We start from the raw sequence: 13,057 nt of genomic DNA, 5'->3' as shown, positions 1-13,057 counted from the left end.
TGGTCAGGTCAGATGGGCGTCTCTGGTCCGCTGCGGTGCCTCCCATCTTCATTACAAGACGTCCTCTTCTGATCTTCAGCCACGGCTCCGGCGCAGGCGTACTTTGCTCTGCCCTGTTGAGGGCAGACAAAGTACTGCAGTGCGCAGGCGCCGGGCCTCTGAGCTTTCCGGTGCCTGCGCACTGCAGTACTACCTCTGCCCTCAAGAGGGCAGAGCAAAGTACGCCTGCGCCGGAGCTGTGGCTGAAGATCAGAAGAGGACGTCTTGTAATGAAGATGGGAGGCGCCGCAGCGGACCGGAGACTCCCATTTGACCTGACCAGCAGTGGGACCGCCCCTGGGTGAGTATAATATAACGTCTTTCTCCTTTTTCAGGTAACATCGGGGGCTTATCTACAGCATTACAGAATGCTGCAGATAAGCCCCTAATGCCGGTGGGCTTACCTCACCCGCCATTTTCGGGGTGACAGGTTCCCTTTAAAGCAGTTTAGGCCGGTCTGTGGAGGCAGTAATCCAATCCTCCGACTCTTCAATGTCCCCGACTCTCAACTCCCCAGCACTGGTCACTACTGAGCATGTGCATAAAGTGCAGCACAGATTCATCTCCACCAAAAGCCGACATCCTTGGATCAGGAACAGAACAGACATTTATAGGACACTTCATAACTTTCCCAAATTCTTATGAAAACATTTACAGCTCATACTGCATTGTCCTATTCAGACTCCACAGCCCTGAATTTATGGCAGGAAAAAGGCCATCTTGATGAATTTGTTGGTCATAACTGCATCTGGTACCATTAGCAAAAAAAGTAAAGTTATAGATGTGGCTGCTCTTGCTTCCTCCGGGTGTCTTGATTAGCCTGAAAGATGTGAGTGAAGTCAGCACTGATTGGTCACTGGAATCGTGCCTCAGGAGAGCCAGAGGTGCGTATAGGTGTTATTATTGTACTGGAGGAAAACATGGGGATTAAGAAACCAAAAATGTACCGTAAATGATTAACTTTGGCGTTAAGTCCCAATTTAGTATGTATAATCCTCCGAGTATTTCTATTATATAATGTTTGCCTTTTGGGTAGGGATCCTTTTTGACTGTTTTGGAAGTAGTCTAAACAATATAAGGATAAATTCTGAAAATGGATAAAAATGAATATTTGTTTATATGGGGTGGTGGATTTTTTTTTTTCTCCACATAATTTGCAGTTTCTAGATACAGTATGAAGAGGTGACTCATGATTTTAAATTTACCGTGTTTTATTTTCCCTATTCTCCAGGTTGCCATAAAAAATATTGAGCGTGAGCTTTTATGTCCTGCTTGTAAGGAGTTGTACACGCATCCAGTGATCTTACCATGTCAGCACAGCATCTGTCACAAGTGCGTGAAGGAGCTGCTCTTCATGTCTCTGGAGGACTCCACAGATGTGAGCTCCGAAACCTCAACACCTGGAAGCCCCCGCGTCCGCATGCAGTCACCCAGCATAGAAAGGATCGACAGACTTCTTAGATCAGGTTTGTGATATATTCGCAAGTTTTATTCCGCCACCTTCCCCTTCATCTCTTGCAAATTCCTGTCACTGGGGCTATGTGCTATGAGCGCATGCATTTGCATCACTCTTCTCCTAGGACATGTACATACGATATACCAGTTACTGCCTCTTGTGTGTAGGCAAGGGCTACTAAACTGTAGGGGGTACAGCCACAGGTCTCCGATCAGGGTATTTACAGGTTGCAGTAGTATACGCCTTTTTTAATTTATGGTGGGTTAATAACTTTTCAGAGCTGTATCTGTAACAATCACTGGGTAGCCATCTTTGGTGAATGGGTGGTCTCGATAAGCATTTATTTTAAAAGCACTAATGGCAACCTATCTGGACAAAATCCACCCTGAAGCACCGCCACAGCCTTCTAATGTTTAAGAACTCTTCTAAACCTGTCCTGTGCCCCTCTTAAATTGTATTCACCCCATGTAAATGACTTCATTGAAGTAGTCCATCTCTCCTGGTTGGGTCATTCGCGTGATTGGCCCACATGGCAGGATACACCGGTATCTTGTACATGGGCTGTAAAGCAAAGTTCACATACCTCCTGACTTTTTTTTTTTTTTTTTATTATTAGATAAAATCACTAATATGTACAGGCACCTTACCAGTATGGACATGCCTATTTATACTTTTTTGTGTTCTTATTGGCCTGTGCATGTTGTAAATTCAGAATGAAGGCAGCAAAACCACAAAGGAACACACATGAAAATAAGTAAAAAAAAAAACACATGTTAAACCTTACGTTCCTCAATGTACTCCCTTTTACTCTGACAGCTTTGCACGCCCTTGGCCTCTCGCAAGCAGCTTCACTAGATAGTCACCTGGAATGGCTTCCAACAGCCTTAAAGGAGTTCCCAGACGTGGCTGAGCACTTGACTGCTTTGCCATCACTCTGCAGTCCTACTCGTCCAACACCATCTCTGTTTTGGCTGAGTTTGGATGATTGTAAAGGCCATATCATCTGATGCGGAGTTCCATACCTCACTTTCTTGGTTACAGCCCTTACATAGCCTTGATGTATGTTTTAGGTCTTTGTCCTATTGCAACACAAATGATTCCACAAACTGAAATCCAGATGAGGTGTTGTGGCCATGCCGAGTAAGTGGCCCTTGAATATGGAATAAATTATCAAGTTCCACCAGCAAAATACCCCCACGTCACACCTCTCACTTCATGGTGAGCACCACACATGTAGAAACTTCTGTTAACTTCATCTCGTGAAGAAAATGTGGTTGGTAGCAAATTTTGACTTGTCAGACTATATTACAGATTCCTGCTGATCTTCTTTTTAATCTTTTGTTGCTTGACCCCTAACTTGCGAACCAAATGAATGGTTTCTTTGGAGCAAGTTGACCTCAAAGGCCACTTCTTGCTCTCCTCCCTGGACAGTTGCTTTTCGAGGTGCATCTGCTAGTTATCTGTGCTAGAACACTTGTAAAATAGGGCTCATCTCTATAGTATGCAAAGGTGTACCAACACTGACGAACAAATCTGAGGGACAGGGATTCAACAAATGAACTTTTTGAGTAGGCCTACCTGTTATCTTGAAGCTGTTCCCGGTAACAACAGGATGGAGCATCTTGAGAGAATGTCAAGGGTATGTAAAGCTGTCAGTGAAAAGGGGCTACTTTGCAGAATCTAGGATTTTGGTCAAATTCTGGCTTGTATCACGCTTCTTTACGCATTGTTTCCGTGTGTGCCTTTCTGCTGTCTGTTTCCTTCCACAATGTGCACATTCCAAGAACATTGGAAATCATTGCAAATTTGTTTTCCTACCAGTACTGTACATGTGAAGAAAAGGAGTCCTTGACAACATAAATCAGTAGTGAAATATAGGGTATAACTTTTTTTTCTTGTAGGTTCCCGTTAAAATAAAGCTGTCGGGTGATTAATGTAGCTCCGAGGCAGGCCACACTAATGGAAGCCTTGCCTGCTCAATAACAACCTGATACTCTTGAAATGCTCCAGCGTTTCCGAGAGAATGTATGAGGAATCGGTCAATTGCCTATGGGCTCAGCCGGTTCGGGCAGCATGATTCGCCTGACAGGTTCCCTTGAACATCTTAGATGTGTGGTGTGAGGGGAATGGACGTACTGTAACACCTGCAATGTCTCACTTTACACATGTTAATATTTTTCAGCATCGCATCGGAGCTCTTTTGTACTGAGAAGTAGAGGTGACTTGTTCTGTTACTATAATGGGCTTCTTTGTGTATTGGCTTTACTCCCGTTTCTGCTGTTTGTGTAGTAGGTTTCATTCTGTTGGAGAGGTAGACTACAATGGGCAATACCAGCACTGTAAATGTGCCAGAAAACAAACTTGGCCACTTTAATCATGAACTCTAAATACTATTCCCACTTTGAACTGTTTATGTATATACAATTGTCTTTAATTACTATGCTAGTTTCTTTTTCTTGTTTTCTGCATGCTCATACAATTGGTTGTACGTCACTATGCTTAGATAAAGTCAGATGCAGTCATAATCTCCACTATATAGTGACTCCACTAATTAGTGTTTAGTTTTATGGGTTGGCCATTCTAGTGGTCAACTATTGCTGGGTGAAGTGTTTCAGAACATTATTAACTGCTCCTACCAGATCTTCAGCTTCTCCTGTCACCAGAACGGCTATTTCTTTAACTGCTGACAAGGCAGGTCTAATAGACTAAGTGTGAACAGGTGCTGAACCTAGAGTTGCCAACTCGTATATAGTTAAGTAAATAAGGCAGCACACTGCAGCGCCAAAACATGTAAACTTGAAAACACGAAATTTGAACTGCATTACTGCACTAGAAATATGAAAAATGAGAGCTTTTAGCGCGGTAAGGCAAGTGTAGGACCTGGTATAAGAGAGATGCCGTAAAGGGGCTACCAGGTACACATAAAATTGGCCATTTTTATGCGCTAAAAGCTCTCATTTTTCATATTTCTAGTGCAGTAATGCAGTTCAAATTTCGTGTTTTCAAGTTTACATGTTTTAGCGCTGCAGTGTGCTGCCTTATTTACTTAACTAAGGCAGGTCTAATGCCATCACGCTGATTTGACAGCCCAATAAGGCAGATGGGAGCCCGTTGTGAAATCTGCACGACGCCAGTATTCCCGCTCTGTTAACAGGAAAAGCAGCCGCTCTGACGTGCCATCTGCCAGCCTGGAATGACTGGCAAAGCAGGTAGGTAGGTAGCAGCTAACTGCTTGTTGGTGCTGGGCACTTTTTCTAAAGTCACAAATATCCACTTTAATGTAGCCCTCAAATGATAAACGAAGGCTTAACTTTCCATCAGTTTGTACATGGTTGTACAAGTAATGCTGGATTCACATTAAAGGGAATCTGTGACCTCATTTTTTTGTATATAAGCTGCGGCCACCGCCATTAGGGGCTTATCTACAGCATTCTGTAATGCTGTATATAAGCCCCCCAATGTATCCTGAAAGATGAGGAAAAACAAGTTGATTATACTCACCCGGGGGCGGTCCGGTCCAATGCTCGTCACGGTCCCGTCCAGCGCCTCCTATTTTCATACGATGACGTCCTCTTCCTTGCTTCCTGTCACGGCTCCTGCACAAGCGTACCGATTTTGCCATGTTGAGGGCCACGTAAAGTAGTGTAGTGCGCAGGGCCTCTGAGCTTACCCGGCGCCTGTGCACTGCAGTACTTTACGTGGCCCTCAACAGGGCAAAATCGGTACACTTGTGCAGGAGCCGTGACAGGAAGCAAGGAAGAGGACGTCATCGTATGAAGATGGGCGTCCGGGTCCGGCACCTCCCATCGGACCTGGCCTGCCACAACAGTGCAAGTTAATGCAAAATGTAATGATCAAATCCTTGTATCTGTGGCACAGTGGAGTCTATATAAACTTTGGGTTAGAGAGCAAAACAACAAGCAAGCACCCAGCCTCATCCACTGAACATTGAAAGTTACTGGTCTGGGAAAATGGGTATACAATAAAAAATAGTGCCTCTCTCACACATGATAGAAGGTTGTGTCATTTGTGTCTCATCCTACAGTAAGATAAAGGCCTCATACAGTTATGTTAACAGACAATGTAAAGGATGTGGCACTTCAGAAGACGGGGAAAAAATGACAGGAAAAAAATAGAAATAAAGAAGAAAAAAAATCTCCCAGTTGAGAAGGGTTGAAAGTATAAAATAGTGTAGCGATTAGGCTATTCTGTCCTTGCTTTAAAAATACATAAAATAACTGTATATTGGCTGTTGTACTGTGAGTGAACTTTACCATGGAAATCCATTGCCTTTCCTAGCGTCAGTAAACATGTCATTGCATCAACTTTATATCATTTACTGAAATATTTCATCCACATTTTCTCATGATTCATTGTTTCCAACAGAATGAAAGTTTTTGGCTGTATTGCACTGGTGAATTCTTACTTTGTGCCTCACCTTTCCTCCTTTTGGTGTTTGCATGCATTTCATGTGTTTGAAGTTAAACGCACATTGGGGCAGTTTTACTTTTGTAAGTTCATCTCTACTTAGAAGAAAAATGCAGCAACATTTGGCCACAAACTTTCATCTCTTTTTTTTTTTTTAACCCATTTAAACCCTTGTGGCTCACTCAAAGGCAGGTTGGCTTAGCTGAAAAGGCAACATAAGCCAACATGAACCAACATTTAGGTGGGGGGTGTACGAATGTTAGCCATCTAATGCCATATCTCATCCTGCAGGAACACTGTTTAGGGTAAGTCTCCATTGTCAGAATGAGAGGATTGGTAAATCTGCCCCATTGTCTAGTGCCTTTTTGTTTTGCAAATACACAAACCATTGATGTTAAATGTTTTTTACCTTTACCCCAAAGTTGCTATTTCTAACTTTCAGAATAATTTTTAAACCCTACATTGAAAAATTGACATTTTCAATCTCTTACAATCGCTCTGACATTTCTCTCCTCTTGCTAGAAGGAAGTAGTGAAGTTTCTACCCCCCACCAGAGGTCTTTTTAAACCTTCTGAAGGGATTGTTCTGGGCATATACCGTAAATAGCATAGATGTTGGTGATGAGCGAGCGTGCTCGGATAAGGTGTTCTAATCTGAGTATTTTCAGCTTTCTAGAAAAATATGCTAAAGTCCCATGCAGAAACATGCAGCGTCAGTGACTCGAGCGTATTGTTCGAGCATGCCAAAATACTGAGCGTGCTCAGATAACTCCCTACCCGTGCACACACTCATCACTAATGGATGACTTTGACAAAATAAAAAGGAACTATGGGCGGCACAGTGGCTCAGTGGTTAGCACTGTAGCCTTGCTGCACTGGAGTCCTGGGTTCAAATCCCACCAAGGATAACATCTGCAAGGAGTGTGTATGTTCTCTCCGTGTTTGTGTGGGTTTCCTCCGGGTTCTCTGGTTTCCTCCCACATTACAAAGACATACTGATAGGGAATTTAGATTGTGAGCCCCATCGGGGACAGTGATGATGATGTGTGTAAACTGTAAAGCGCTCCGGAATATGCTAGCGCTATATAAAAATAAAGATTGTTATATTCTCCTCCCTGAACCCCCAGTGTTCTTGTCATGCTGCTGCTTGGTCTTGTCTCTGACTAGCTTTTAGTGTCAATCACTTTCCTTTCCCCTAAGATAGCGCCACAGAGGGGGGACCCACCCATCAAGGATAAGGGACTACATACAAGCAGATGGTATCGGGGGTCTGGCTGCTTTTACTAGCCGTCTGGAGCAGGCCACATACCCAATATTTGACTGCAGTGAAGGAGACATTAGCAGGGGGCACACTAGCACACACCCCTGATGTGACGTAACATCCAATAAGGGAGGAGCAGCTGCAGGGTCACACAGAATTACTGGTAGTGTGAGGGTGGAAAACGGCACTATGCATGTTATAATGGGTATGAATAGTGATGAGCGAATATACTCATTACTCGAGATTTCTCGAGCATGCTCGGGGGGGGGGGGTCCTCCGAATTTTTTAGTTCTCGGAGATTTAGTTTTAATTCCCTCAGCTGAATGATTTACATCTGTTAGCCAGCTTGATTACATGTGGGGATTCCCTAGCAACCAGGCAACCCCCACATCTACTTATGCTGGCTATCAGATGTAAATCATTCAGCTGCAGCAAGAAAAATGAAATCTCTGAGCACTAAAAAATTACTGAGGTCACCCGAGCATGCTCGGGAAGTCTCGAGTAACGAGTGTATTCGCTCATCACTAGTTATGAATGTATGGCCATTACAATTTCTTTCCAGAGTACCCCTTTTAAGAGCAGGAAACCAATAATAAAGATATATGGTAAAACATGGAAAAAGTTCCTGACTAGCTCAGGGGGAAAATTGGGTGAGAGGAGCCTATCAAATTTATTCGAAAAAAGGGTTCGGGCTTAGGGTTATCCCTAAGCACTCTTAAAGTGCAAGTCTCGGCTTTAGCGGCATTGTGTAACTGATTTGGTTAATGCTCCCTCTTGTACAAATTTTGGAAGATGGTTATTCTAAAAACCAGATCCATAACTTCCAAAAGTAGCCACAAAATTCCATAGCGATTCCTTTTTGCACTAACCCCAGGAACCCTAAGAAGGAAAAATGTTACACCCTGGATGTTAGAATGTCTTTGATAAATTGTATATTTGCAACAAAACCCTATAAGTAGAGCCAGTCTTTCCCCCCCCCCCCCCCCCCCCTTTCGAGCGCTCTAGGAAAGACCTAAAGGTCTCGAGAGGTTGCCCAGGGAGATGGATAAGGGAGGCCACTAACTTGGCCTACTCCTCCATTGGTAGTCAGTCCCTGAGAACATAAGGGCTTATTCTACTTGAGCTATCGTGACTTCCTGGCAAGATGTCAGATATGTAAGGTGGCAACATGGTCCTCTCCAACCCTCTGTAAGCACTATAGACTTGATTCTGAAAATCTGCCCTTTGGGAGAAGATACTATAGGCAGGTGCTCCCTAAAGGTACCGTCACATTTAGCGTCGCTGCAGCGATATAGACAACGAGCCGATCGCTGCAGCATCGCTGTTTAGGTCGCTAGGAGACGTCAAACACCGGCAACAGCTGAGCGATGCAGGAGCGATCCAGTGACGTACTTATCGTTCTCGCTGGTTGTTCGCTCCATGTAAAACCATTGCTGGTATCGTTGCTTTTGCTGTCAAACATGACGAATCACGCCGACCTGACGACCAAATAAAGTTCCGGACTTTCAGCTACGACCAGCGATGTCACAGCAGGATCCTGATCGCTGCTGCGTGTCAGACACAACGAGATCGCTATCCAGGACGCTGCAACGTCACCGATCGCTGTCGTTCTCGTTGGTAAGTTGCTTAATGTGACGGTACCTTTAGTAAATGTACATTTACTTCATGTGTTGTCTTGTCTTTAATGCAGGCTCGCTTCTTTGCCTGCACATGATGGCTAATTTAATCAGCCATCACATCGCTTCAAAAGCCGTGAGCAGAGTAGAGCTCCGCCCACAGCGGTTAACCTGCTAAATGCCACTGTCGGTACAATCCTCTTATGAAAGACAGCTCTGCACCTGGCATTCAGAGATTGCTCGTGCTAAACATATCAATGCTGATGCACTGCTGTGTAAAGTGAAACCACAATCAGAGGATCGCAGCTTCAAATCATTGAAGACTATTAAATACAGTAAAAAAATATAAAGACAATGAAAGCTCAATCATTCCTACACCCCCACTTTTGCCCCATTACGAAAATAAAACCGTTTAAAAACAATACTTTGGACTTTTACCAACTCTGCAATACATTGAACGACTTGGTAAATGCGACCCCCCTCTCGCCCCCCCCCCCCCCCCCCCAAAAAAAAAATGAATGATGCCATTGAAAAGTACAACTCGTCCTGCAAAAAAAATCCATCTTGCGGCTATAGTTACTGCAAAAAAAAAAAAGTTGACTCTAGGAGGGTGAGGGGGGGAATGGAAAATCCTTGTCATGAAGGAGATTAACATACAGGAGACTGCCATTTAAATGAATTGTATATTTCCAATCTGTCTGCCACCTTTTCTGGCATGGTGGCTAAGGAGGACCCTGACTCTTGAGCACTCGATCACCGCTCCAGTGACTATTGGTGAGCAGCATGCACTGTTCTAGAACTTTCTTAGTGAAACTTTCAAATGGTATTAACAATTAAACTGCGCAGTTACATTTCTTTTAAAGCGATTTTAGATATGAGCCTCTTATCTGTAGAATGTAAGCCCGCAGGGTCCTCGCCCCTCTGTATCAGTCCGTCATTGTTAGTTTGTTTACTGTATGTGATATTTGTAACTTGTGTGTAACCCCTTCTCATGTACAGCACCATGGAATCAATGGTGCTATATAAATAAATAATAATAATAATAATAATAATTGTGGCTTGAACTAGGGCCACAAGGTACTTTGACAAACTAAATCCCGATCCTGGGTTTGGTTTTGACATGAATACTTGGTGGCAGCTTTGAGTCCTGTATACTTCTGACCTCTCGGCAAATCTTTTGAAGATGGCTCCGTTTCAATCTTTTAAATCGGGGTGGTGACGGCCTCAGTGTAACGGCATGGGCTAGATTATTTGTCACTTTGCTGCAGTTGCCCTGGATACTGTAGCCCACCATCAGCATGAAGAATCCAAGGAATTCTAGACTGTTGGTTTGGCTGACATGGACCTTCCTCTGAGGCAAATTGGACTTGTCTGGGATTGTCTTGTGTAGGGATAACTGTTATTGATATGACGGACTCATTGCATCAAGGAGTATGACTCTTACAGGTGCCCTTCCATAGCAGTGAATGTAGAGGGATGCAGGTCCCAGAAATCGGCCTCACATTTGAGCCCAAAAATGGCAGGTTTGAGAAGATCTTTTTGGCGCAAGATAAATGTCAAAACCAAGAACAGACGATTTGTGCACTTTTGGTGTGGCCAATCAGTTCAGAGCTAGGGTTGAGCGACCTTGACTTTTTTAGGGTCGAGCCGGGTTTCACGAAACCCGACTATCTCAAAAGTCGAGTCGAGTGAAATCGGCCGATTATGGCGAAAAGTCGAGGATCGACCGAAACACGAAACCCAATGCAAAGCCAATGGGATTTTTTTTTTTTCTCTCTCCTCTCTCCTCTCTCCTCTCTCCCCTCTCCTCTCTCCCCTCTCCCCTCTCCCCCCGTTTTTACTGTCACTGGTGAGTTTGTCTGAATTTGATTACACGAGGGCCCAGTTGTCCTAAGTAGAAGCCATTTTCGACCTGCCTCTACAATACATCTAGGGAATAGTCTGAATTTGTTATAAACGTACAAGGTGGAGTTAACGCCTAAATTTTATTTTTATTTTTTTTTTTATTCCTGAAAATGATATATATATATATATATATATATATATATATATATATATATATATATATATATATATATATATATATATATATATATATATATATTCTTTATATCTTTCTGTTCATCTTTGATATTAAAATGTTGCCGTGCCAGTGTTGGCTGTATGTACTTTGGTCTTCATCTCATTCTACAGTTCTCTAAATTAACAAAATTTATATTATCTTTCTAGGGTCTAAGCGCAATTCTTTAACCCCTAGAATTACTTCATTGTCGTGTCCCGGCTGTTTACGTGATGTGGACCTTGGAGAGCGAGGAATGAATGGCCTTTTTCGGAACTTTACTTTGGAGTCTATAGTAGAACGCTACAGACAGGCGGCTCGAGCTGCTACTGCCATCATGTGTGACTTCTGTAAACCTCCAGTCCAAGAATCTACAAAGAGCTGTTTGGATTGCAGTGCCAGCTTCTGTAATGAGTGCTTCAAGATCAACCATCCCTGGGGGACCATCAAAGCCCAGCATGAATATGGTGCACCTACAACTAGCTTCAGACCGAAAGTGAGTTCTTTTGGGGCATGGATGTGGTCAAGCATGAGTCTGGCCTTGTGAAACCAGTGTGTGTTGTCTATAGAGCTTAAACAGAAGTGATCACCCCCAGGGCGACACTGTTTTTGTATAAAATCTGCTCCAACATGTACACGAACATCCCTCGTGTATTTTTATAGGTGTTGTATTGCATGTATCGGTAATGACTGTTTTCCGCTATAGTTCATCTCCTGTAGAAGCTGAGCTGCACTACCTGAGAACGGCCACTACATGGAGTACTGAGCTGTTTTATCTCTGTGCCGCCCATCTGACACTGATGTTCTGTCCTAAGGAGAAGTAATTATGATCTGAGACCTGGACAAGTCCTAGATCAGCAAGAAGCATGTATTTGAAAGGTTACAAGGAAATATAATATGTGCTATGAATTGGCCTTCTCTATGTGTCGATCCTGGAGCTACAGTGAGCATGTAGATGAAAGGTGGCGAGGAGCACAATGCTCTGACTGCACACATTCTATGAAAAGTATGTGATATCTCTGCTGACTGTTTCCTGGCAACATAACATAATAAGCCTGGATATAAAATGAAGCGACAGTTGTCAGGAAGGGCAAAGGAGCCTCTGTTAGTGTGTGTGTGTGTGTGTGTGTGTGTGTGTGCGCCTCATGTTCATCATGACATTAATATGTGCGGTAGAAAACATATGTAGCAATCCAATCTTTGTCCTGCTAGTACTTTCTCACGTTTTTTAGTGCAGTGTCTTTTTTTTATAGTTTTTTTTTTTTGGGGGGGGGGTTTGATATTCAACGCCTATTGAAAACAAGCAAAAGATCAGTGAAACAAAAAACAATTTAAATATCTCAGTACAAGTAATAAGCTGTTTCTCCAAATCCAACACACATGCGCCTTCACTGCCTGTTGGGCCATGTACATAGGGTGAGTATCTGGTTAGTGTTCTGCATTTTTCACCCACTCCTGGTTTTGGCTTACAAATACTGAATTAAATTGCTCGCCGAATACTTAACGTGTACATGTGGCCTTTCAGTCTCAGATTTAACCCCTTGATGACAAATGACTTTAGTAGTGAGCTAAACCTCTTTTGGCTGTTATGACCTGCTGCAAACAATGCCCAGACACCAGCATCTGGGAGTCTTCCCGAGACTTCTCTCTTGACCCATTTGTCTTCAGCAAAGTTCTTTAGCTCACTAATAATCTTGAGTTGTCAAGACGGTGTCTGTTTTTCCTTGTTAAAGGGAACCTGTCGACAGGATTGTGCACAGTAACCTACAGACAGTGTCAGGTTCGTGCCATTTTACCGAATAAAATGATACCTTGGTTGATTATATAACAACCACAAGACTGATTTTTAACCCCTTCACACCGCAGCCCTTTTTCGTTTTTCACTCCCCTCCTTCCCAGAGCCATAACTTTTTTTTTTTTTTTTTTTTTTTTTTCAATTTTTCCATCAATATGGCCATGTGAGGGCTTATTTTTTTGCGGGACGAGTTGTCGTTTTGAAAGACACCATTGGTTTTACCATATCTTGTACTAGAAAACGGGAAAAAAAATTCCAAGTGTGGTGAAGTGCAATCCCACACTTGTTTTTTGTTCACTAAATGCTAAAACTGACCTGATACTATGATTCTCCAGGTCATTACGAGTTTAGATAAAAAATAACCTAGACATGTTAGGTGTCTAAGTGGTGAAGAACAAAATTTA

At 43.0% G+C, this 13,057-nt stretch overlaps 1 protein-coding gene across 2 annotated transcripts in view; it reads left to right on the top strand.

The window, feature by feature from the left end:
• Positions 1-13,057, top strand: part of TRIM36 (tripartite motif containing 36) — a 61,755-nt gene that overhangs the window by 31,678 nt on the left and 17,020 nt on the right. Inside the window, exons 2-4 of one of the 2 annotated variants that reach the window (XM_069753017.1) lie at positions 1,271-1,505; positions 3,678-3,713; positions 11,029-11,354. In XM_069753017.1, coding sequence (XP_069609118.1) covers positions 1,271-1,505; positions 3,678-3,713; positions 11,029-11,354 — 597 coding nt within the window. The remainder of the gene's footprint in view (positions 1-1,270; positions 1,506-3,677; positions 3,714-11,028; positions 11,355-13,057) is intronic. The other variant, XM_069753026.1, reaches the window with a different exon arrangement.

Source organism: Ranitomeya imitator, chromosome 1, assembly GCF_032444005.1.
Source record: "Ranitomeya imitator isolate aRanImi1 chromosome 1, aRanImi1.pri, whole genome shotgun sequence".
Lineage (NCBI taxonomy): Eukaryota > Metazoa > Chordata > Amphibia > Anura > Dendrobatidae > Ranitomeya > Ranitomeya imitator.
The sequence above is the reverse complement of the archived record's forward strand: the minus strand, read 5'-3'. Positions and strand labels throughout refer to the sequence as shown.